Here is a 24,299-nt window from a genome sequence, read left to right as displayed (position 1 = left end):
ATTCATGCTAAAAAATGCATTTTGTATTGAAGATGGGTGGTCCCAAGGTAAGTGTCAACAGTCCTCGGGAGAAAACTATTAAAATTAAGGTTTCCTACTCGATAGTTTGTCTTTTGACTTCATCGATGGTTTCTTTTGCTATGCACAGCTTTTGAGTTTGATATAGTCTTGCTTGGGCTTCCCCAATGGCTCAGTGGTAAAGAAACCATCTGCAGTGCAGGAGACGCTGAAGATGTGGATTTGGTCCCTGGGTTGGGAAGATCCCCTGGAAACGAAAATTGCAATGCACTCAAGTATTCTTGCCTGGGAAATCCCATGGATAGAGAAGCCTGGTGGGCTACAATCTGTGGGGTGGCAAAAGATGCCACATGACTGAACGACTAAACAGCAGCAAGAAGTAGTCTTACTTGCCAATTTTTTATTTTGTTGCTTGTGCTTTAAGTGTCACGTCCAAAAATTCATTGCCAACACCCATGTCAGGGAGGTTTTTTCCTGTTTCTTCTTGGAGTTTTGTTTCAGTATAAAATTATTTAAGTCTCTAACCCATTTCCCCACTCCAGTACTCTTGCCTGGAAAATCCCATGGACGGAGGAGCCTGGTAGGCTGTAGTCCATGGGGTCGCTAGTCAGACATGACTGAGGGACTTCACTTTCACTTTTCAGTTTCATGCATTGGAGAAGGAAATGGCAATCCATTCCAGTATTCTTGCCTGGAGAATCCCAGGGACAGGGGAGCCTGGTGGGCCCCCGTCTATGGGGTCGCACAGAGTCAGACATGACTGAAGCGACTTAGCAGCAGCAGCAGCTAACCCATTTAGAGTTCGTTTTTGAATGGTATAAAATAGGGCTGTAGCTTCATTCTAAAGTAAAGGTTTCAGTGTTAAGGGAAACCTGTTTCTTAGTCTTAGAAACTCAACTCACTGATGAGAGGCTCTAGAACAAATACAGATGTGTCAGATTTTAAGGTTGCATATGTGTTATCATTGTTCAGTTGCTAAGTCCTGTCTGACTCTTTACGACCCCATGGACTGCAGCACATCAGGCCTCCCTGTCCTTTACTATCTCCTGGAGTTTACTCAAATTCATGTCCATTGATTCAGTGACGCTATCCCACCATCCCATCCTTTGTCGCCCCCTTCTCCTCCTGCCCTCAATCTTTCCCAGCATAAGGGTCTTTTCCAATGATTTGGCTCCTCACATCAGGTGGCCAAAGCTTTGGAGCTTCAGCATCAGTCCTTCCAATGAATATTCAGGGTTGATTTCCTTTAAGATTGATTGGTTTGATCTCCTTGTTGTCCAAGGGACTCTCAAGAGGCTTCTCCAGCACCATAATTCGAAAGTGTGTTAGTCGCTTAGTCATGTCCAGCTCTTTGTGAGAGCTGGACATGGACTGTAGCCCACCAGGCTCCTCTCTCCATGAAATTTTCCAGGCAAGAATACTGAAGTGGGTTGCCATTTCCTCCTCCACAAGATCTTCCCCACCCAGGGACTGAACCTGCGTCTTGTGCACTGCAGGTAGATTTTTACCACGTGAGCCATCGGGAAAGCAATTTAAGGTTATTGGAATGCAAGCATACTGTTTCTCCCTGAACTTTCTAGATCAAGACTTCTCAGCCCTGGCACTATTGGCATTAGGGCCTGGAGGTTTATTTGTTGTGTGAGGTTGTCCTATGTATTGTGAGATGTTTAGCAGCATCTGTGACCCCTACCCACTCGATGCCGGTAGTAGCACTCCACCTCCCAAATGGTGACAATTAAGAGTATGTCCAGATTGTGCCAAATTTCCCCGGGGGGGCAGAATCACCCCTGCCTGAGAGCTATTGTGGTAGACCAGGTCCAGTGGGCTAACCCAATGCTCTGCTAGAAATGCAGAATCCCGGACGCCGTCCCAGACCTACCAAACAGCAGTCTGCCTGTTAACCAGACCCCCAGTGGTCTGTGTGTTCAGATTTCACACCCACCCCACGGCCTCTCCAAGTCGGAATTGTGACCCTCTCGTTGCAGGAGGCAGACGAAGCCCTGCTACGTAACCTGCGTCTTCAGATTGAAGCCCAGTTTCTGCAGGATGACATCAGTGCAGCCAAGGACAGGTACAAAAAGGTAACCACAACCCCTCTTGCAGCCCTTTCCCACCGGAAACCGGTCCGGGGCTCTCGTGGCTGAAAAATGAGATGGCTGGAGTGGGCTGCCCAGGTGAACTGGGCTGGACAGTGCTTAGTGAACCAGATGTGCAGAGGGGGAGGTGGTTTTGGGGTGTGTGTGTCAGGGGATGGGGTGGGAGCCAGTATCTATGGGAGACATTACAGTCCACAGAGTGATTGCATGTGAATCCGTCTTGATTAAGCAAAACTGGTTCAGATCAGAAAATGGAGAAAATGCAAAAACTGTAAATTTTCACTGCTGCCTCTGAGGGAACATGTGGCCTGCAGGAGCCCCCTGGAGAAGGAAATGGCAACCCACTCCAGCATTCTCGCCTGGGAAATCCCATGGGCAGAGGAGCCTGGTGGGCTACAGTCCACGGGGTTGCAGAGAGTCGGACATGACTTAGTGACTAAACAGCAATAGCAAGAGCCTCCTCTCAGGTACTGCTGTGTTCTTCCCTCATCCCTACTGGCTTCTCATAGCCTCATGCTGCAGTGGGGTGGGGGTGCTTGGTGTTCTGGGAAAGTCCAGTCCCGGAGCTGTGTAACCTAAGGCCAGTGGTCTAACCTCTCTGAGCTTGTGCATCTTGAAAATGCAAGTGCCAGACACTCCTTTCCTGCCCAGCTGTGTCACCTGAGCACAGCAGACCTGAGGGCTGACCTCTCCAGGGACCTGGCCTCCCTCCAGCTTCAGTGTCTGTGTCTCTGCCTCAGGACCTGCTCCAGGCGGCAGAGGGCGGCTTTTGTGTAGATAAAAGGAGGCATCAGGCGCCCTCCGAGCAGGTCACTGTCTGCTATCCCGAGGGTCATATTAGCCCGGAGGGAGAAACTCAGGCAGTTCAGGTTTTAATGAGAACTCTTTCCTTCCCTGACAGAATCTTCTGGAGATTCAGACCTATGTCACCATCCTGCAGCAGATCATCCAGACCACCCCGCAGGCAGCCGCCATAACGAGTGGGATGCGGGAGGTAAGAGCAGGAGCCGCAGCAGCAGGGTGGCCACACTTGGGCATTGGTCCTGCAGCCCCAGGGCTGGTGCCCAGAGGCCCAGGGAGAGTCATCGGGTTGGACTGTCTGGGGCCCCCAACCCAACCTGAGCATTTATATTCAAGTTTACTCTTCTGCTCTTTCAGTCTGTAAGTGAACAAGGGTATCTAGACATTTGAGGACATAAACTCCGCTGCTGACCGTCTTCCTAGGTGTTTGTCCTCTCGAGGGTCACAGGCTATTCTTCCTTGTTTAGCTTATAAGAAACTACCAGACTATCTCCCAAGCTCTGTAGCATCACTGCATCCCCGCCCCCAGCCACAGATGGGAGCTTCTGTTGCTTTGCTTTCTTGCCTGCACTGGGATGTTGGGCTTTTATTTTGGTTTTGCTGTTTGCTGTTCTAATAAATGTGTTGTGTATCTTGTTAGGAGCATTTTTTTTTTTAAAGCCACACCACATGGTTTGCAGGAATGTTAGTTCCCGAAAGGGATCGAACCCTCAGCAGTGAAAGCACAGAGTCCTAACCCCTGGACCACCAGGGAATTCCTTGTTGAGTATCTTTTCAGTCAAGACATATGGATGCTTATCTGCCATCCATGTATCTATGATTCACGTATCTTCTTTGTTGGACCAAGACCCAAGTCTTTTGCATATATATCTATATCTATATCTGTATATTATTGGGTTGTTTGTTTTCTTATTCCCCTTATCAATTTGACCATAATTTTGAATCCAGAAAATTGAAGATAGTGAGTGACTCTGTTTTTCAGGTAAGGCTCTACTAATGATGAGGCAAGTCTGGGGCATGAAAACTGTCAGGACCGGTTAGAGATGGTTGAAGCTGTTTTGGAATTTGGGTGTAAAACTGTATTCCCAGTATAATATTCCAGATTCCTTCCTCACTCAGCTCTTTAACAGTTCAACAGGATATTGACCTATATTTTTTCCTACTGTGGTTTATGGGATTTTGTGATGCACGATATAGTATGTGTAGAAATAGACTGAGAAGGATACAGATTAAAACAGAAATGTCATGTGGTCTTTCTCTGGAGAAGTGTTACACTGAGGTCAGGGTTTTGTGGACTGTTCAGCTGATGAGATTCTGTGTTTTTCTGCAGAGATGACTTAGGATAGAAGTCTGCTTAAGCCCACACCCTGCAGAACCAGTGGGCAAAGGTAGCCGACTGCTTTATGTTTATTTGAACCTAACTTTTTATATCAAAGCTAAAGAAATCCCCAAATTTGCTTTTGGGACATAGTTGAATACTGCCAAGTAACATCTGAGAGGCAGAAGGGTTACTTTTTTTGGCCTTGATGGGGATATTCTTGTCCACATTGCTCACCAATGACCCCAAGTGAGCTGTGTGCGTGCGTGTTTAGCTGCTTTAGTTGTGTCCGACTCTGTGTGACCCTATGGACTATAGCCCACCAGGCTCCTCTGTCCATGGGGTTCTGCAGGTAAGACTACTGGAGTAGGGTGCCATATCCTCCTCCAGGGGATCTTCCCAACTCAGGGATCAAACCCACGTCTCTTTACGTCTCCTGCATTGGCAGGTAGGTTCTTTACCACTAGTACCACCTGGGAAGTCACAAGTGAACTAGTCTAAAACACAGCTTTTCCTAAAACATAATTTTCTTTATCAGAGATTTCTTTCCAGATGCTTTATTGTATTTTGCAAACATTTTCCCCTTTAATTCAAAGGTGTTTTATATCAGAGCACACTTATAAAATCATAATAGTCTGTTTCCTTGTAGCCCCATTTGTCTGAGTTGTAGGAATGTAGAACCATCTAGACTTAGTTTGATGGCGTCAGTGATTGTCAGAGACCCTCAGCATCACTTGGAAACTTGAGAAAAATGCAGACTCTCCAGCCAGACCCCCCATCAGACCCACTGAGTCACAATCCCCATTTCAGCAAGATGCTCAGGGATTCATGTGCACTTTACAAAGCACATTTAGGTCCTGGTGCCTCCTTCTTTGCTTGTAAGGGCACTAATCCCACCATGGGGGCCCCACTCTAGTGACCTCATGTCCACCTCCCTTCCTGCCAAAGTCCCAGCCCAGATGCCTTGCCATGGCGGGAGGGGGTCAGGGCCTCAGCCTGTGAATCTGAGGGCGGGGTTAGGGGGATGTGAATGTGCAGAACATAGGAGGCCTCTCCCCTCCTCTACGTGTTTCCTCCCATGACAAGTGTGTGATGCTGAGTCTGGCTTCTTTGTGCAGGAGAAGCTCCTGACGGAACGGGAAGCCGCCGCCCTGCAGTGCCAGCTGGAGGACGGCAGGGAGATGGTCTGCCTCCTGCAGGCCCAGAGAACCGAGCTGCAGGCCCAGGTGCGCCCCACCCTCTGCAGGTTCATTCTGGTGTCACGTGCCTGAGAGACTTGCGTGCGTTTGTCTCACTGTGTTGTTTTGTTGTTGTTTAGCCCCTCTGTTGTGTCCAACTCTTTGTGACCCCATGGGCTATATAGCCTGCCAGGCTCCTCTGTACCAGAGTGGGTTGCTATGCCCTCCTCCAGGGGATCGTCCCGACCCAGGGACCAAACCCAAATTTCCCGTATCTCCTGCATTGCACGTGGATTCTTTACCACTGAGCCACCAGGGAAGCCCTGTCTCACTGTAAATTCTCACAAACTTGGCACACCTGTGTTCCCAGCCCTCAAGTGACAGACAGCATCCCTAGGGGGGTGACCAGCTGTCCGCATAGACGGAGGGCTGCCCAGGGCACTGCCCTTCCTGCTCAGACTGGAAAGGGCTTGCGCCAGAGGGGACAGAGAAAGTGAAAGTGAAGTTTCTTAGTTGTGTACAACTCTTTGCGACCCCATGGACTGTAGCCAACGAGGTTCCTCCATCCATGGAATTTTCCAGGCAAGAGTACTGGAGTGGGTTGCCATTTCCTTCTCCAGGGGATCTTCCTGACCCAGGGATCAAACCTGGGTCTCCTGCATTGCAAGCAGACGCTTTTACTGTCTGAGCCACCAGGAAAGCAGGAACAATAGATCCCACTAATTTCTGGCTCCCGAGAGGTTCCCTCAGGCCCCCTCCCCCACCAAGGGTAAGCTCCCACCTGTGCATAACCGACCCATTTTGCCCAGTTTAAAATTGTTGTAAAAAATAAGAAATGGTCACAGATTGGGGGTTTTAATCCTCCACTTGTTTGAATCTGTGCTTCCTGCTTCTGACCTGAACTCTCTCCTCTGGAATCTGACTGCAGATTCCAGTCAGAGGGGAGACTGGAGAGAGGGGCTGTTTCTGCATTTGCTCCTGCTCAGAATTTGTTAGTGGAAACTTTGCATTTTCATCCCACCCCTTTTCTTTTCTTGGTGAAGCTTAATTTGCAAACTGAACTCACCAGAAAAGCTCAGTCCTATTTCTACAGGCTTCTTCTGTGGTTCACAAGCTTTGCGGGGCACCTCCGTGATTCCTTCAGTTTCTTTCTGTGGTTTCATGTATCTGGCTCTTCTGATGGGTACGTTGGGTTAGAACACGCTCCTTCCTGTTTGACCACATTTCCCAAATCCAAAAGTAAATTGATGTTCGGTTTGACAAGTACATGTAAAGGACAAGAGAACAAGAATTTAAAAAATCTGCACCTCTACGTATACCATTAAATGTTATATGTTACTCTGTCTCTACTCCACCTGAAAGATGATGCTGTGAAAGTGCTGCACTCAATATGCCAGCAAATTTGGAAAACTCAGCAGTGGCCACAGGACTGGAAAAGGTCAGTTTTCATTCCAATCCCAAAGAAAGGCAATGCCAAAGAATGCTCAAACTACTGCACAATTGCACTCATCTCACACCCTAGTAACGGAGAAGGCAATGGCACCCTACTCTAGTACTCTTGCCTGGAAAATCCCATGGATGGAGAAGCCTGGTAGGCTGCAGTCCATGGGATCGCTAAGAGTTGAACACGACTGATCGACTTCACTTTCACTTTTCACTTTCATGCATTGGAGAAGGAAATGGCAACCCACTCCAGTGTCCTTGCCTGGAGAATCCCAGGGACGGGGGAACCTGGTGGGCTGCCGTCTATGGGGTCGCACAGGGTCGGACACAACTGAAGCGACTTAGGAGCAGCAACAGCACACCCTAGTAAAGTAATGCTCAAAATTCTCCAAGCCAGGCTTCAGAAATATGTGAACCGCGAACTTCCAGATGTTCAAGCTGGTTTTAGAAAAGGCAGAGGAACCAGAGATCAAATTGCCAACATCCGCTGGATCATCGAAAAAGCAAGAGAGTTCCAGAAAAACATCTATTTCTGCTTTATTGACTATCCCAAAGCCTTTGACCGTGTGGATCACAATAAACTGTGGAAAACTCTGAAAGAGATGGGAATACCAGACCACCTGACCTGCCTCTTGAGAAACCTGTATGCAGGTCAGGAAGCAACAGTTAGAACTGGACATGGAACAACAGACTGGTTCCAAATAGGAAAAGGAGTTCGTCAAGGCTGTATATTGTCACCCTGCTTATTTAACTTACATGCAGAGTACATCATGAGAAACACTGGGCCGGAAGAGCACAAGCTGAAATCAAGATTGCCGGGAGAAATATCAATAACCTCAGATATGCAGATGACACCACCCTTATGGCAGAAAGTGAAGAGGAACTCAAAAGCCTCTTGATGAAAGGGAAAGAGGAAAGTGAAAAAGTTGGCTTAAAGCTCAACATTCAGAAAACGAAGATCATGGCATCTGGTCCCATCACTTCATGGGAAATAGATGGGGAAACAGTGTCAGACTTTATTTTTGGGGGCTCCAAAATCACTGCAGATGGTGATTGCAGCCATGAAATTAAAAGATGCTTACTCCTTAGAAGAAAAGTTATGACCAACCTAGATAACATATTTAAAAGCAGAGACATTACTTTGCCAACAAAGGTCCGTTTAGTAAAGGCTATGGTTTTTCCAGTGGTCCTGTATGGATGTGAGAGTTGGACTGTGAAGAAAGCTGAGCGCCGAAGAATTGATGCTTTTGAACTGTGGTGTTGGAGAAGACTCTTGAGAGTCCCTTGGACTGCAAGGAGATCCAACCAGTCCATTCTAAAGGAGACCAGTCCTGGGTGTTCATTGGAAGGACTGATGCTGAGGCTGAAACTCCAATACTTGGGCCACCTCATGCAAAGAGTTGACTCATTGGGAAAAGACTCTGATGCTGGGAGGGATTGGGGGCAGGAGGAGAAGGGGACGACAGAGGATGAGATGGCTGGATGGCATCACCGACTCGATGGACATGAGTTTGAGCGAACTCTGGGAGTTGGTGATGGACAGGGAGGCCTGGCGTGCTGCGATTCATGGGGTCGCAGAGTCAGACATGACTGAGCGACTGAACTGAACTGAACTCCACCAGTGCTGACAGAAGAATCACATGTTGGAGCCCTGTGGGATGTGGTGCTTTTCGTGGGTTCTCAGTGTTACCAAATTTCAGGACCCGAGTCCGGAATCTCTATTCCTGCCCCACGCACCACACACCCCTCACTGTGCAGTGACTCAGGGGCTTCGGAAAGCACATGGGGGTCTGCAGATGGTCCCCAAGGCAGAGACCCCAGCTGCAGAGACCCCTTAAAACTCATCCTGCTCTGGTGACAAACTATGGCTTGAGAACCAGACACGTTGATTTAGTGACTTGATGAGAATGTAGTTTTCTCTGAGGTTCTGAGAGGATAGAGGGAGGATTTGTGTGTGTGTGTGTGTGTGTGTGTGTGTGTACATGTATGTATAATGTGTGTGAATATTTTTGAATGTGTGTACGTGTGTGTGCATATATGTGTGTATAAGTTGTATGTGTGTGTACGTGTGTGTGTGTATGTGTGTTTGTGTACATGTGTGTGTGTGACTAAGCATTTGGAGAAGTGGACACAAGCCCAGTCACGTTGGCAGAATTCTGCTCTGTGTGCCTGTGGGAACAAGGATCCTGTTTCTTTACTGCCAGTAGTCATTCCAGATGCTGCCCACTCTCCTTGGTGGGTGGCCTCCTGCATCTTCAGGGACATTGACTCTTTCTCATGCATCTGCTCTCTTTGATTTCTGCTCTTGAGGGCTCATGTGATCAGGAATAATCTAGAATAGTCTCTCTATTTTTTAAGCTCAATTGCTTAAGAACCTTGCTTACATCTGCAAAGTCCCTTTGCCAACTGACACCACAGAGTCTTGGGCAGAAGCTAAGGGGTAAAGGTCACCGGGGCCAAAAGTCTGCCTGATTAGCTCAAATTAAAACACACACATGTCTGGACCTACCTGAGAGTTTCTGACTCAGTAGGTCTGGTTTGTGGCTCAAGAACCTGCCTTTCTGAAGTCCAGGTGCTGCTTGCTAGCCCGGGAACCACACTTGGAGGTCACTAATTTGTGGGGGGGAGGCGGGGGTGGGAATCCCATGCTGGGTCAGGATGTTCTACATCTGGGCCTCTCATGTTCCTGGCCTGGGCCTTCCACAGCCTAATTCACGAGATATTTACAGCTGGCTTTTTGCTGATTTTAAAATGTTGCCATGACTTTCGGATGGAGTAGCTAAGCTGTACATTCCCAGGGAGACCAGTCATCATAGCCCCTCAGTGGGGCCAGGGCTGGGACTGGGGATGTTGTGGGGATGTTGTGGGGCAGCACTCCTTGGCTCTGCCTATGGTTAGGGCATTCACAGGCTCGCCCCAGACCTGTGGAATCAGGGACACTGGCGAGGGGCCAGCATCTCCTTCAACAAGCCCCTTAGGTGGCTCTGCCAGCTTTGAGAACACTGGTCTGCAGGTTGCCCGCAAGAGCACCCACGATTGGAGCTAGGGGCCCCTGCTTTTGAGATTGAACATGGACCACGCATGAGATCCCTGAACGTGGGCCACGCATGAGATGGTACTTATTCCAGGTGCCTGAGAAAGGACAGGCTCTCTAAATTCTCTAAGTTGCATCAGTTGAGTTTTTGTTACAGGAAGTGAAAAAATGCAGATTTTTGCGAGTGTGTTGCCCAGACGTCATTTTTTGTGAAAGTTCCTTAGCACCATCTGGTGGCAGGTTTTGGTAAGATGGCATGTAATCTGGGAAGGATATGATTTCTTTTTCCTTTTTGAAATGACCTTGGACCCAAAGGAGTCCAGGGGCCTAAGAGGACTGAGGCAGGAGGTCACCCCTCCAGACGGGGCTCACGTGAGGCGTAGGTCAGGATCCCTGAGGACTGTGAGTGCAAAGGCAAGCCCCACAACTGAGCTAGAACACTTGTCTTTTACTCAGATGTTTCTGGCGAGCCCCATGTGAGGTCCAGGAACACCAAGCAGAGCTTGGCTGGGCTCCTGCCTGCAGCCAAGTAGGGAGATGACTATCAGCTGGTCAATCCAAATGGTCCAGGCAGAAATGCCCAGTTACCTGGCTCACAGTGAAGTTCAGGCTGCTTCAAGGCCCACGCCTGCCACCTGCCTCCTCCCCCTGTATCAGCTTGACTGCTGTTCTCGAAGTGACCTGGGGCTGTCAGTGGGCAGCTCTCTTCCCCTCTCCTCTCCTGACCACCCCTGCAGACCTGGCGCCCGCCTCTCTCCTTCTCACGCCTCTTTCTGCAAGTCCCTTTGCTTCTGCAGTGCCCAGGACTGGACTTAGTCCTCCTGGAAGCCTTCCGTGATGCCCCGCCCCTCCCTCCCCCTCAACCTCCCCAGCACCCTGGGCCTCTCCGTGGGTTCTGTGACACCCTGTGCTTGACCCTGTGGCCAACCTGGACTGTGGCTCCAGGAAGGAGGGTCTCTTTCTCCTATGATCAGTCTGGTGCTAGACGGTGTCTGAAGCCCCCATGGAAGTCAGTCCCCTCAGAGACATCTCATTAGCCCCCTTTGAGCTGCCGAAAGGGGGCTTTTACTGTTTCTTTCTGAGCACCCCTCCTTCTGATGGAGGAGGTTTCAATTATTGAGCTTTAACATGTGGGTGCTGCGGGCACAGCTCTTTCCTATTCATGTGGTAGAAGGGTGAGCCTTGATGAAAGTGTGTCCAGCTCTCATGTTTCCCTACTGCCCAGCTGACTCTGGGGTGGATGGAGCCTAGCCACACCGGTTTGTGACCTGCAGGCTTTGTTCTCAGGACCGCTCCATGGAAACGGAGAGTCTTACGTGGGGATTCACCCACTCCTGGATGGCTTCTTGTCTCTGCGATTCAGGTCTGGAGGGGTCCTTTGAATCCCTTCATGGAAGCCTTTCCTGGAGCGTGTGGACGCCAGTATGGTTAAGTGTGGCCACACCAGGAGTCAGAGGCTGTGCCTTGGTGTTTGATGTCCTAGGAGACTGTTTGAATGGAGACAATTTTATTTATTTTTTAAAATGTATTTATTTTTAATTGAAGGATAATTACTTTACAGTATTGTGTTGGTTTCTGCCAAATATCAACATGAATCAGCCATAGGTACACATATGTCCCCTCCCTCTTGAACCTCCCTCCCACCTCCTACCCCATCCCATCTCTCTAGGTTGTCACAGAGTGCTGGTTTGAGGTCTGAAGTGAAGTGAAGTTGCTTAGTTGTGTCTGACTCTTAGGGACCCCATGGACTATAGCCTACCAGGCTCCTCCATCCATGGGATTTTCCAGGCAAGAGTACTGGAGTGGGTTGCTATTTCGAGTCATGCAGCAAATTCCCACTGGTGATCTACTTTATATACGGTAATGTGTATGTTTCCATGCTACTCTTTCCCTCTTCTTCCCTGCCCCTTGACCACAAGTCTGTTCTCTACGTCTGCATCGCCATTGCTGCCCTGCAAAGAGGTTCATCAGTAACCATCTTTCTAGATTCCATGTATGTGCATTAGTATATGATGTTTGTTTTCTCTTTCTGACTTACTTCACTCTGTATAATAGGCTGTAGGTTCATCCACCTCATTAGAACTGACTCAAATGCATTCCTTTTTGTGGCTGAGTAATATTCCATTGTATATATGTACCACAGCTTCTTTATCCATGGACATCTAGATTGTTTCCTGAATGGAGGCAGTTTTAAATGAGGAACAGAAACCTGGCCAAACTCTCTTTGTTTATTATGAAATAATTTTAGACTTCTCTGATGCTGTGAAAATAGCTCAGAGTTTTCCCATACTCTTCATTCAGTTCCCCCAAAGTCAACATCCAAATAGCAAAGCACCAAGGTTGAAACCAGGACGTTGGTGAGCAGACCAGACTGGTAAGAGACTTGCCTGAAATCTCACCCCTTACCCTGTTCACAGGTTGCCTGATCCTGGGTCCTGCCTGCATTCAGGTGTCCTGTCTCCTCAGCCTCCTCGAGGCTGGGACGGTTCCTGCCCATCTCTGCTTCTCATGACCTTATCTGTACATAGTGAAGGGTCAGGCTCTCAGGAACAATCACCCTCCGTGTTGTCCAGTGTGTTCATTAAGCTGCATGTGTCAGGCATCCTGTGATGCACATACATGAGGATAGATTCAGACTCTTGCTTAGTTCCCCATGACTCAAAGAATGTGGCCCGGAGACCAGAGCCACAGCCATGGGCATTGTTGGGGAGACACTTAGAAACCCGGCCCCTCCAGTCCCACTGGAGCTACTGAGTCAAAATCTGAGCAAAACCATATCCTTGGGGTGGTTCATATGTGTGTTGAAGTTTGACAAGTGCTCTTCCAGATGGAGTGGGTTTCAGTCTACATGTTTTATTTTGCTTTTGAGGACTGGCTACGCCTGTTAGATCTTTTCTCTGTGGGAAGGCGAGCTTGTACTGAGCTTGTAAATAAGTTTGCTTGTAAATAAGTAAAAAGCTTGTGGCTGCTTATGGGTTGTCATAGCTCTAAAAGTGAAGACGAGGAACCTCTTTTCATTTTCCTACCTTAATTTTGACTTGTCCTGCTTTAATATATAAATAGTGTTTCTCTGAAGTTATTTTACATAAGTGCCAGTGCACACAAACACACACATTTTAGCTATCAAAACATATATGTAACTCTACTGGTCAGAAATCAGGAGAAAATTAAAGTGCCGCAGTGATTGAATAAGATCAAGGAGATCCCCCCCTTTTTATTATTATAGCATCTTATCTATTTAGTCCATGTTCTTCTTTTTACTACTTTTTCATGCTACCTCAGTAAAGTATGAAGAATATACTCTGAGTTGTACATGTTAGTCCAGGGATGGCAGTTTTTATTTTCTGAGTTTCTCATCTTCCTACTGCCTTGTGTTGGGGGCTCTGCTACAGGCTGATTTCCTGGGGTGCTGATACAAGCATCAGGGGAAGGGGTTCAGTTGTCACATCCTTCTGTGGCTTAAAGATTCTCTGCGGACAGAGAAACAAACCAACAAAACAAATACAACTGGGTACGCCGTCCGGATTCTCCCCTGCCATGTCTGTGTCTGCAGGGAGAGTGTGGCTGGGTTTTCTCGTGACTATTGTCTCTGCCCACAGACCGCGGCCCTGGAACAAGCCATCAGAGACGCCCACGAGTGTTATGATGATGAGATTCAGCTCTACAACGAGCAGATCGACACCCTGCGGAAGGAGATTGAAGAGGCAGAGAGGAGCCTGGAGAGATCATCCTATGACTGCCGGCAGCTGGTGGTCGTCCAGCAGACCCTGAGGAATGAGTTGGACCGGTATCATCGCATCATCGAGAATGAAGGCAACAGGTGGGGTCAGGGTGGGTAAGAGCCCATGGGCACAGAAACACTTACTTGTTCCACGTTTTTCCATGTGCAAGTTCCAGGCTGTAGGGAATGTGTCAGGAAAGTGAGTGTTAGTTGCTCAGTCGTGTCCGACTCTTTGTGACCCCCCCTGGACTATAGCCTGCCAGGTTCCTCTGTCCATGGGATTTTCCAGGCAAGGATACTGGAGTGGGTAGCCATTCTGTTTCACAGGGGATCTTCCCGACCCATTGCAGGCAGATTATTTACCGTCTGAGCCACCAGAAAGAGACCCCCAAATCCAGGACCTCACGGGGCTGGAATGCTAGTGGGGGAGGCAGAGGATGAATGGGTTTGCAACAGAGATGTGGGCTCTGGCGTGAGTGATGGTGGGGGGAGGGGAGAGGTGATGAAGATGACTGTGGGAGTGTTTGGATGTCAAGGTGCCTTTTAGCTCCACAGGCTTCTGGTGACAGGAATGTCTTAGCTGAAAGGATGACCAGGTATGGTTATTGAGATGCTACAGGCGACATGCCTGCACAGTACCTGGAACTGGACCAGTGCTCAGAGCAGTTGGTGTTATTACTGCTGCTGCCATGTGACTCTGAGCACCTGGCCCGCCAGTCCTGTGGCTACCAACAGGCTGTCCCGTCTCCTCTGCACGATGGATTGGGATGTGAAGTCTGCTGGCAAGTGTCTCTGTCTCTGTCTCAGCCTCATTCACATCTACACCTGCATCAGTTACTCTGTTTCCTCCGTGTTCATCTATGTGACCGTGTCTGCACCTACACGTATACTTATGTCTACATCTGTGTCCACAGCGTCTGTATGTGTACATCTACACTACACCTGCGTTCTCTACATCATCTGTAGCTACACCCACATCACCTAACCTACATCTGTATCATCTACACCTACACCTGCCTTTACATCACCTACTCCTACATCATCTGTATCTACATCTGACACCTACTCTGCCATCTACGTCTGTCTGGATCATCTACATGTATGTCTACCCCACATCTGCATTTTCTGTGCCTGCATCATCTTCAGCACTTCTGTTATTTATGCTGATGCCTGCATCACCCACATTTACACCTGCACTTACCTCTATGTCATCTGCATCTCTTCTTCCACCCACATCTACATCATCTGTATCCATGTCTATATCACTTACATCTGTATCTACATACACCTGTATCTACATTATCTATGGTTATAGTTACATCTTTATCACCTAAGCCTGCACCTCATCTCCACATAAGTACGTAAATCTCTATCATCTTTATGTACATGCATGAAGTGTCTACATCTCCATTGTCTTTATGTACATGTATAAACTGTCTATACCTCCATGGTTTTCTTTTTTTTTTTTTACTTTACAATATTGTATTGGTTTTGCCATACATTGACATGAATCCACCATGGGTGTACATGTGTTCCCCATCCTAAACCACCCTCCCACCTCCCTCCCCATCCCATCCCTCTGGGTCATCCCAGTGCACCAGCCCCAAGCACCCTGTACCATGCATCGAACCTGGACTGGCAATTTGTTTCACATATGATAATATACATATTTCAATGTCATTCTCCCAAATCATCCCACCCTTGCCCTCTCCCACAGAGTCCGAAAGACTGTTCTATACATCTGTGTCTCTTTTGCTGTATCTCATACAGGGTTATTGTTACCATCTTTCTAAATTCCATATATATGCGTTAGTATACTGTATTGGTGTTTTTCTTTCTGGCTTATTTCACTCTGTATAATAGGCTCCAGTTTCATTCACTTCATTAGAACTGATTCAAATGTATTCTTTTTAATGGCTGAGTAATATTCCATTGTATATATGTACCCACAGCTTTCTTATCCATTCGTCTGCTGATGGACATCTAGGTTGCTTCCATGTCCTGGCTATTATAAACAGTGCTGCGATGAACATTGGGGTACATGTGTCTCTTTCAATTCTGGTTTCCTCGGTGTGTATGCCCAGCAGTGGGATTGCTGGGTCATATGGCAGTTCTATTTCCAATTTTTTGAGGAATCTCCACACTGTTCTCCATAATGGCTGTACTAGTTTGCATTCCCACCAACAGTGTAAGAGAGTTCCCTTTTCTCCACACCCTCTCCAGCATTGATTGCTTGTAGACTTTGGATAGCAGCCATTCTGACTGGCGTGAAATGGTACCTCATTGTGGTTTTGATTTGCATTTCTCTGATAATGAGTGATGTTGAACATCTTTTCATGTGTTTGTTAGCCATCTGTATGTCTTCTTTGGAGAAATGTCTGTTTAGTTCTTTGCCCATTTTTTGATTGGGTCTTTTATTTTTCTGGAATTGAGCTGTAGGAGTTGCTTGTATATTTTTGAGATTAGTTGTTTGTCAGTTGCTTCATTTGCTATTATTTTCTCCCATTCTGAAGGCTGTCTTTTCACCTTGTTATAGTTTCCTTTGTTGTGCAGAAGCTTTTAAGTTTAATCAGGTCCCATTTGTTTATTTTTGCTTTTATTTCCAATATTCTGGAGGTGGGTCATAGAGGATCCTGCTGTGGTTTATGTCAGAGAGTGTTTTGCCTATGTTCTCCTCTAGGAGTTTTATAGTTTCTGGTCTTATGTTTGGATCTTTAATCCATTTTGAGTTTATTTTTGTGTATGGTGTTAGAAACTGTTCTAGTTTCATTCTTTTACAAGTGGTTGACCAGTTTTCCCAGCACCACTTGTTAAAGAGATTGTCTTTAATCCATTGTATATTCTTGCCTCCTTTTCAAAGATAAGGTGTCCATAGGTGCGTGGATTTATCTCTGGGCTTTCTATTTTGTTCCATTGATCTATATTTCTGTCTTTGTGCCAGTACCGTACTGTCTTGATGACTGTGGCTTTGTAGTAGAGCCTGAAGTCAGGCAGGCTGATTCCTCCAGTTCCATTCTTCTTTCTCAAGATTGCTTCGGCTATTCGATGTTTTTTGTATTTCCATAAAAATTGTGAAATTATTTGTTCTAGTTCTGTGAAAAATACCATTGGTAGCTTGATAGGGATTGCATTGAATCTATAGATTGCTTTGGGTAGCATACTCATTTTCACTATATTGATTCTTCCGATCCATGAACACAGTATATTTCTCCATCTATTTGTGTCCTCTGATTTCTTTCACCAGTGTTTTATAGTTTTCTATATATAGGTCTTTTGTTTCTTTAGATAGATTTATTCCTAAGTATTTTATTCTTTTCGTTGCAATGGTGAATGGAATTGTTTCCTTAATTTCTCTTTCTGTTTTCTCATTCTTAGTATATAGGAATGCAAGGGATTTCTGTGTGTTGATTTTATATCCTACAACTTTATTATATTCATTGATTAGCTCTAGTAATTTTCTGATGGAGTCTTTAGGGTTTTATATGTAGAGGATCAAGTTGTCTGCAAACAGTGAGAGTTTTACTTCTTTTCCAATGTGGATTCCTTTTATTTCATTTTCTGCTCTGATTGCTGTGGCCAAAACTTCCAAAACTATGTTGAATAGTAGTGGTGAGAGTGGGCACCCTTGTCTTGTTCCTGACTTTAGAGGAAATGCTTTCAATTTTTCACCATTGAGGATAATGTTTGCTGTGGGTTTGTCATATATAGCTTTTATTATGTTGAGGTATGTTCCTTCTATTCTTGCTTTCTGGAGGGTTTTTATCATAAATTGATGTTGAATTTTGTCGAAAGGCTTTCTCTGCATCTATTGAGATAATCATATGGCTTTTATTTTTCAATTTGTTAATGTGGTGTATTACTTTGATTGATTTGCAGATATTGAAGAATCCTTGCATCCCTGGGATAAAGCCCACTTGGTCATGATGTATGATCTTTTTAATATGTTGTTGGATTCTGTTTGCTAGAATTGTGTTAAGGATTTCTGCATCTATGTTCATCAGTGATATTGGCCTGTAGTTTTCTTTTTTTGTGGCATCTTTGTCTGGTTTTGGTATTAGGGTGATGGTGGCCTCATAGAATGAGTTTGGAAGTTTACCTTCCTCTGCAATTTTCTGGAAAAGTTTAAGTAGGATAGTAGGTGTTAGCTCTTCTCTAAATTTTTGGTAGAATTCAGCTGTGAAGCCGTCTGGTTCTGGGCTTTTGTTTGCTGGAAGATTTCTGATTACAGTTTCAATTTCCGTGCTTGTGATGGGTCTGTTAAGATTTTATATTTCTTCCTGGTTCAGTTTTGGAAAGTTGTACTTTTCTAAGAATTTGTCCATGTCTTCCAAATTGTCCATTTTATTGGCATATAATTGCTGATAGTAGTCTCTTATGATCCTTTGTATTTCTGTGTTGTCTGTTGTGATCTCTCCATTTTCATTTCTAATTTTGTTGATTTGATTCTTCTCCCTTTGTTTCTTGATGAGTCTGGCTAATGGTTTGTCAAGTTTATTTATCTTCTTGAAGAACCAGCTTTTGGCTTTGTTGATTTTTGTTATGGTCTCTTTTGTTTCTTTTACATTTATTTATGCCCTAATTTTTAAGATTTCTTTCCTTCTACTAACCCTATACCTCCATGGTTTTCATCTGTCTACATCTCCATCATCTTTATGTACATGTATAAACTGTATACATCTCCATCATTTTTATGTACATGTCCTAACCCTAACCCTGGTAGGCTTCAGTCCATGGGGTCACTAAGAGTCGGACACGACTGAACGACTTCACTTTCACTTTTCACTTTCATGCATTTGAGAAGGAAATGGCAACCCACTCCAGTATTCTTGCCTGGAGAATCCCAGGGACAGAGGAGCCTGGTGGGCTGCTGTCTATGGGGTCGCACAGAGTCGGACATGACTGAAGTGACTTAGCAGCAGCAGCAGCATAAACTGTCTACACCTCCATTGTCTGTATGTACATGCATTAACTGTCTATACCTCCATTGTTTTTGTGTACATGCATAATCTCTCTATGTCTCTGTCATCTTTATGTACATGTATAAACTGTTTACATCTCCATTATTTTTATGTACATGCATAAACTGTCTACACCTCCATTGTCTTTATGTACATGTATAAACCATTGGCACCTGCATTGTCTCTGTGTACATACACATCTACAATGGTGTCTCCATTATTCCTATCCGTACCCATGCCTACATATATGACTGTATCCACCTGTGTACCTATAGCCCTAGATGTGTGGAGAATGGATTGAGGCCAGCCTTCCAGTGTAAGGACTCTGCTTCTCTATTAAGTGGAGATTCTTCAGTTCAGCCTAGCCCACCAGGCTCCTTTGTCCATGGGATTCTCCAGGCAGGAATACTGGAGTGGGTAGCCCCTGCCTTCTCCAGAGGATCTTTCCACCAACCCAGGGATTGGACTTACATCTCCTGTGGCTCTTGTATTGGCAGGCGGGTTCTTTATCACTGAGCCACCTGGGAAGCCCTCTCTTATTTTAAAAAGCCCCCAAAACAAAGAGAACTCCTGTTCAACAAAGAAGTGGCATGTTTAGATTATCAGCAATTTCTACCTTACCATTTTTTATGTGTGTTTCACAGTTTATGATTGACCTTCCCATCATCATGCAATGTGTGAGTACGTTTGGGGGGTTTAGATTGAGATAAAAGAGAAACACCCGGGCGTTCCCCCAGGGACACTTCTGTCCTCTCTCTGGGGCTCTGTCTTGGCATGTGAGTGCTCTAATGTGTTGCAGGAAAAGGAAGATTTTCTTTTGTTTTCTCTAGTTCCGGTCAATGTATTGTGCTGAACTCAATTATATTTATGTCACAGTGAATGCTTCATGCACACATATACAAAATGTCTTGAACTGGTATTTACATGTCTTTGTGAAAAGTTTTGTTTTGGAGGCAGGACTTCATCAAAAGGTAACTGGGTACCTCTTTTGTGTGTTTGTATAGAACTCTTAATTTTGATATGATTTCACACTGATAGAAGTGTTGCAGGCACAGAGCAAGGAAATTCTGAATCCTCTTAGATTCACTAGCTGTTTACATTTTGTCTCAATTGCTTTTATCTTCCTGCTCTCTCTGGTTATAGAAACTATTCTTTAAAAAACAAGTTGGAGAATCATATCCTGGTTGCCCTAAATAATTTATCCTGGGCTGGCCGTTCTCTTATTTTAGGGGTGGTGTGCATGCTCAATCGTGTCTGACTCTTTGAGACTTAACCCACCAGGCTCCCCTGTCCATGAAATTCTCCAGGCAGGAATACTGGAGTGGGTAGCCATTGCCTCCTGCAGGGGATCTTTCCCATCCAGGGATCAAACTTATGTCTCTTGCGTCTCCTGTATTGCCAGGTGGATTCTTTACCACCGAGCCACCTGGGAAACCCTCTCTTATTTACAAAAAACCCCAAAACACAGAGAACTCCTGTTCAACAGAAAAGTGGCATATTTAGATTATCAGTCATTTATACCTTACCATTTTTTATGTGTGTTTCACAGTTTATGACATGACTTTCCCATCATCATGCAATGTGTGAGCACATTTGTGATTTTGAGCTGTTGGATCTAGAGGAAGCCTTGTTCATTTTTGCTGGACACTAGAGCCTCCCTCTTACCCCCCAACCCCATTCTGTTTGCCTTGATGACTTAACGATGGTGACCTCCCTCTTTCTGGTTCTTCTTGTCAGGCTGAGCTCTGCCTTCATCGAAACTCCAATCACCCTGTACACTGCGAGCCACGGGGCCTCCCTCAGCCCTTGGCACGGTGGGAAAGGTGAGTCCCCAACTCTGGCTTGTTCTACTTTTCTGTCCTAGGAAAATCGAAAAAATCAAGCTACTTTGTCTCCAAATGTAACATTCATGCTCCCTTCCGATCCAGCTGGAAATTCAGTGCTTTTATGTGGGGTCCTTCCTCACTCTGCTGATGTCCTCCCACTGGTGCCTAGTGACTGAGTCTAAAAGTTTACAAGGAGAAAGTCAGGCCACGCGAGAGGCCACCATCCATGAGCATGAGGCATTTAATTGGGGAGGAAAATCGCAATTAACATTTACTTTGGTGAGAAGTAGATAATGAAATGTATCTATCCACCCTCCCCCTCCCCCAGTGAAATGAACTCTTTTAAGCAAAGGTGTTTAATCTAGCATCAGGAGCAGAGTAGATGCTCAACTTTTGTTCGTTTTCTCTTCTGTTCAAAGCTGAGCAGGAAGAGCTTGGTGGGCAGTGGAGCTTCTGCCTTCAACACTTGGTCCTTTGCGGCAGTTTCCCGCACTTGTGAGATGTCCACTCATGGCTCAGTCTCCCCAGTCAGGACCGAACAGAATGGTGCCCGGAGGAAGGAAAGCCTGGCTTACAGTGCTGTCAAATCCCAGGGTCTCAGAAAGCTCAGAGAGCTTTGTGGAGATGGGAGAAGGGGCAGGGGTCCCCAGACACCCAGGCTGGCTCCAGGGGCCCGTAGCTGTGTGCAGGGTGCTGGGCTTGATGCTTTACTGTCGCAGTCTGGAAATTCGTCACAGTTTTGAACAGCAGGCCCTGAAATTCAGCAACTGGTCTTGCAAGCACCCCCTTCTGTACCTGCTTCTGGCCACCTGCTTTGACATGTCCCCTTTGTGTCCCTCCCCCATGGCTTCATGACCTGCACCGCCATGCCTGCTCACTCTGCTCTGTCATTGAGGGTCACCCCTGTGGGATGCCCTGGCTCTGTGAACCCAAGTCCTCTGGTTAACAAAGGGAGGAGGGTAGCTGGAGAAGACTTTGGGGTTAAAAAGTTAAAAAATCACTGTGTTAGTAAATCTTGAAAGCCTTTCAGATGTATGTGTGTGTGCTAAGTCACTTCAGACATGTCCGCCTCTTTTGCGACACCATGGACTCTACCCTGCCAGCCTCCTCTGTCCGTGGGATTTTCCAGGCAAGAATATTGGAGTGGGTTGCCCTGCCCTCCTCCAGGGGAATCCTTCTGACCCAGGGATCGAACTTGTGTCTCTTATGTCTCCTGCAACAGCAGGCGGGGTTTTTTTTGTTGTTGTTTGTTTTTGTTTTTTGTTTTTTTACCACTAGTGCCACCTGGAACTAAAAGCCTGCCTTTTGGATGAGACAGGGTGAAACTTTGTGTTTTCTGAAACTTTAAGTTTCTCCTCTTGGCTGGTCGGAAGCAATGAATGTGGCCTCTGGCCCAGGGGATTTCCACTCTGGGTTTAAGGGCATCGTTTCCTCTTGTTGCACAGGAGGAAGGGGATGGTGAGCAAGGAGTGGCGGTGTTTATCTGGTTTGGGGTGCAGGGGGACAAGGGTGTGCCTGGAGGCTATTCCAAACCCATCAGAGGAAGGTGGGTTGACTCTGAGTTGCTCCTTTGGGGAAGCCTGAGGTGACAGTGACTCTCTGGACTGGATTTCCTGGTCTGGTCTGGATCCAAGTGTCCCCTGTGACCTCGAGGTGAAGGTGCTGGGCTGGGGCAGAGGCCCTGCTCCCACAGAATGTTATTGCAGGAGAAACATGGATCTCAGTAAGTTGTACCCAGTATGAAGGGAACTGTGGGGGCCTCCCCTCTGCTCTGCAAACCCGGAGGGGCCAAGTGACTTGTCCCAAAGTCACACAGCAGCCGGCAGGGCTGGGTCCTCAGTGTGGGCCATGAATGCTTAGGACCCAGGGATCCTACCCTGTTGCCAACCAGCCAACCAGGAAACCCCACCTCAGTGCTAGGCATGTGTTTTTCAACAAATACTTTTTCTTCCTCTTTCATTGGCCTTTACTCATTGCACCCACCTCCTTTTTTCTTTTTTCAAAGATCTCACCAGGGCTGTGCAGGATATAACTGCAGCAAAACCAAGACTCAAAGGCCTCCCCAAGAACCTTCCGAGGAAAAAGGAGATGGTAGCGAAAGACAGAGCAGATGAAATTCTGGAAGAGACACCGCTGAGAGGTCCAGAGGACATGAAGCCGGGGCGGGTGGTAATCAAAGAAGAGGGCGAGTCTAAGCTTGAACCAGGAGATGAAGAAGCAAGTCCCTCGACCCAGGAAGGGGCTCCGGAGGATGTCCCAGATGGAGGCAAGATAAGCAAAGCCTTTGAGAAACTAGGCAAGATGATCAAGGAGAAGGTGAAAGGCCCCAAAGAACCCGAGCCCCCCGCCGACCTGTACACCAAAGGGCGGTACGTGATGGTCTCCGGAGATGCCAGTTTCATGGATCCTGGCTTCTGTGTCTTCTCCGTCCCAGCCAAAGGGGGTGTGGTGGTGTCTAAGGGGGATGACTCTGTGCCTCCTGACAGCGGCGTGGAACCCTCTCCCCCGCAGCCTGAGCCCCCTCTGGAGGATGGACAGGGGCCCACCCCGGAGAAAGAAGATGGTCTGAAGGAGGAAGGGGGGCCCCCTGAGGGGAAAGGAGAGCCCCCTGAGGGGAAAGGAGACGGTGTGAAGGAAGAAGGGGGGCCCCCTGAGGGGAAAGGAGACAGTGTGAAGGAGGAAGGGGAGCCCCCTGAGGGGAAAGGAGACGGTCTGAAGAAGGAAGGGGAGCCCCCTGAGGGGAAAGGAGATGGTCTGAAGAAGGAAGGGGAGCCCCCTGAGGGGAAAGGAGAAGGTCTGAAGGAGGAAGAGGGGCCTCTGCAGGGGAAAGAAGATGAACACCCCCCCACCCCGCACCCTGCAGACAAAGGGGATGAGAAAAATGCCAAAGAACTGAAGGGCCTTCAGGAGAAACAGGATGACCAGAAGGAGGAGGGGGCCAGAGGGCCCTGTCCTATGGTGGCGCCTGGTCCAGAGGGGCCATCTACACCCTGGTCTCAAGGGCCTCAGGTCACTCTGGGTGGGTCCGAGGGGCATGGGGCTTGGAGTGGCAGCCGGCCGGCGAGAAGCCCTCCCAGGAAACTGGCCTATGAGAAGGTGGAGGTGATGGAATCCATAGAGAAGTTTTCCACCGAGAGCATCCAGACGTACGAAGAGACTGCTGTCATTGTGGAGACCATGATTGAAAAGACGAAGGCAAACAAGAAGAAACTGGGAGAGAAGGGATCCTCCAGTGCCTGAGCTAACCGGGAGGAGGTGCCTCTAGGCCCCTGTAGACACGTGCTTGGATGTTTTAGAACAGAAGCTACAAGGGTGAGGATACAAGGTTCTTTGGATTAGATCATGGTTGGCCCATCTGGCTTACCAATGAAGCCTTAATTAAAATGTTTTCTTTGCTTGCACATCCTTTGTCTGATTAACAGGGGCCTTGGGCTTGCAGGTGGGCCAGCCTCGCTCAGGACAGGGGTGCCCTGCTAACAGCCACTGAGCTGAGCTCATTTAAGAAAGTAGACGAGCCCTTTGCCCCGGGGCGTCGCGGGGCTTATTAGAAGATCAGAGTCTGGATTTCACACCTGAAACATGTCAGGTGATGGATCGGCTTGTTTTCACTGCATTTCAGGCACAAGCACATGATTGCATGAGGGGTGCTTTGTTAGAAGTCAGGTGATTAAATGTGTCTGTCTCAGTTTGGGTTCCCCAAGAAGCTGACCCTGCAGCAAGGATCTGATGTCATTTCTGGGAACGTGGTCCCAGGAAGCGCCAGGAGGTCAGGAGACGGAGGTGGAGGCAGCAGGGCATCAGAGAGGAGAGGTGCTACCAGGTGGGTTGGCACTGTGGGCTGCTGGCGCTCAGCCCCCATACCTGGGGGCTCTAGGAGACGGGGCGCAACTCGGTCTTCAGTTACAC

General features: G+C 47.2%; 1 protein-coding gene across 2 annotated transcripts in view; it reads left to right on the top strand.

Moving 5' to 3' along the window:
- Nucleotides 1-23,796, top strand: part of BFSP1 (beaded filament structural protein 1) — a 38,570-nt gene extending 14,774 nt beyond the window's left edge. For both annotated transcript variants that reach the window (XM_055545402.1, XM_055545403.1), the window contains exons 3-8: nt 2,004-2,099; nt 3,016-3,108; nt 5,352-5,459; nt 13,488-13,708; nt 20,305-20,390; nt 22,399-23,796. In XM_055545402.1, coding sequence (XP_055401377.1) covers nt 2,004-2,099; nt 3,016-3,108; nt 5,352-5,459; nt 13,488-13,708; nt 20,305-20,390; nt 22,399-23,633 — 1,839 coding nt within the window. In that variant the 3' untranslated portion in view covers nt 23,634-23,796. The remainder of the gene's footprint in view (nt 1-2,003; nt 2,100-3,015; nt 3,109-5,351; nt 5,460-13,487; nt 13,709-20,304; nt 20,391-22,398) is intronic.
- Nucleotides 23,797-24,299: the final 503 nt, after the last annotated feature.

Source organism: Bubalus kerabau, chromosome 13 (genome assembly GCF_029407905.1).
Source record: "Bubalus kerabau isolate K-KA32 ecotype Philippines breed swamp buffalo chromosome 13, PCC_UOA_SB_1v2, whole genome shotgun sequence".
Lineage (NCBI taxonomy): Eukaryota > Metazoa > Chordata > Mammalia > Artiodactyla > Bovidae > Bubalus > Bubalus kerabau.
This window is presented reverse-complemented; position numbering and strand designations above follow the sequence as displayed.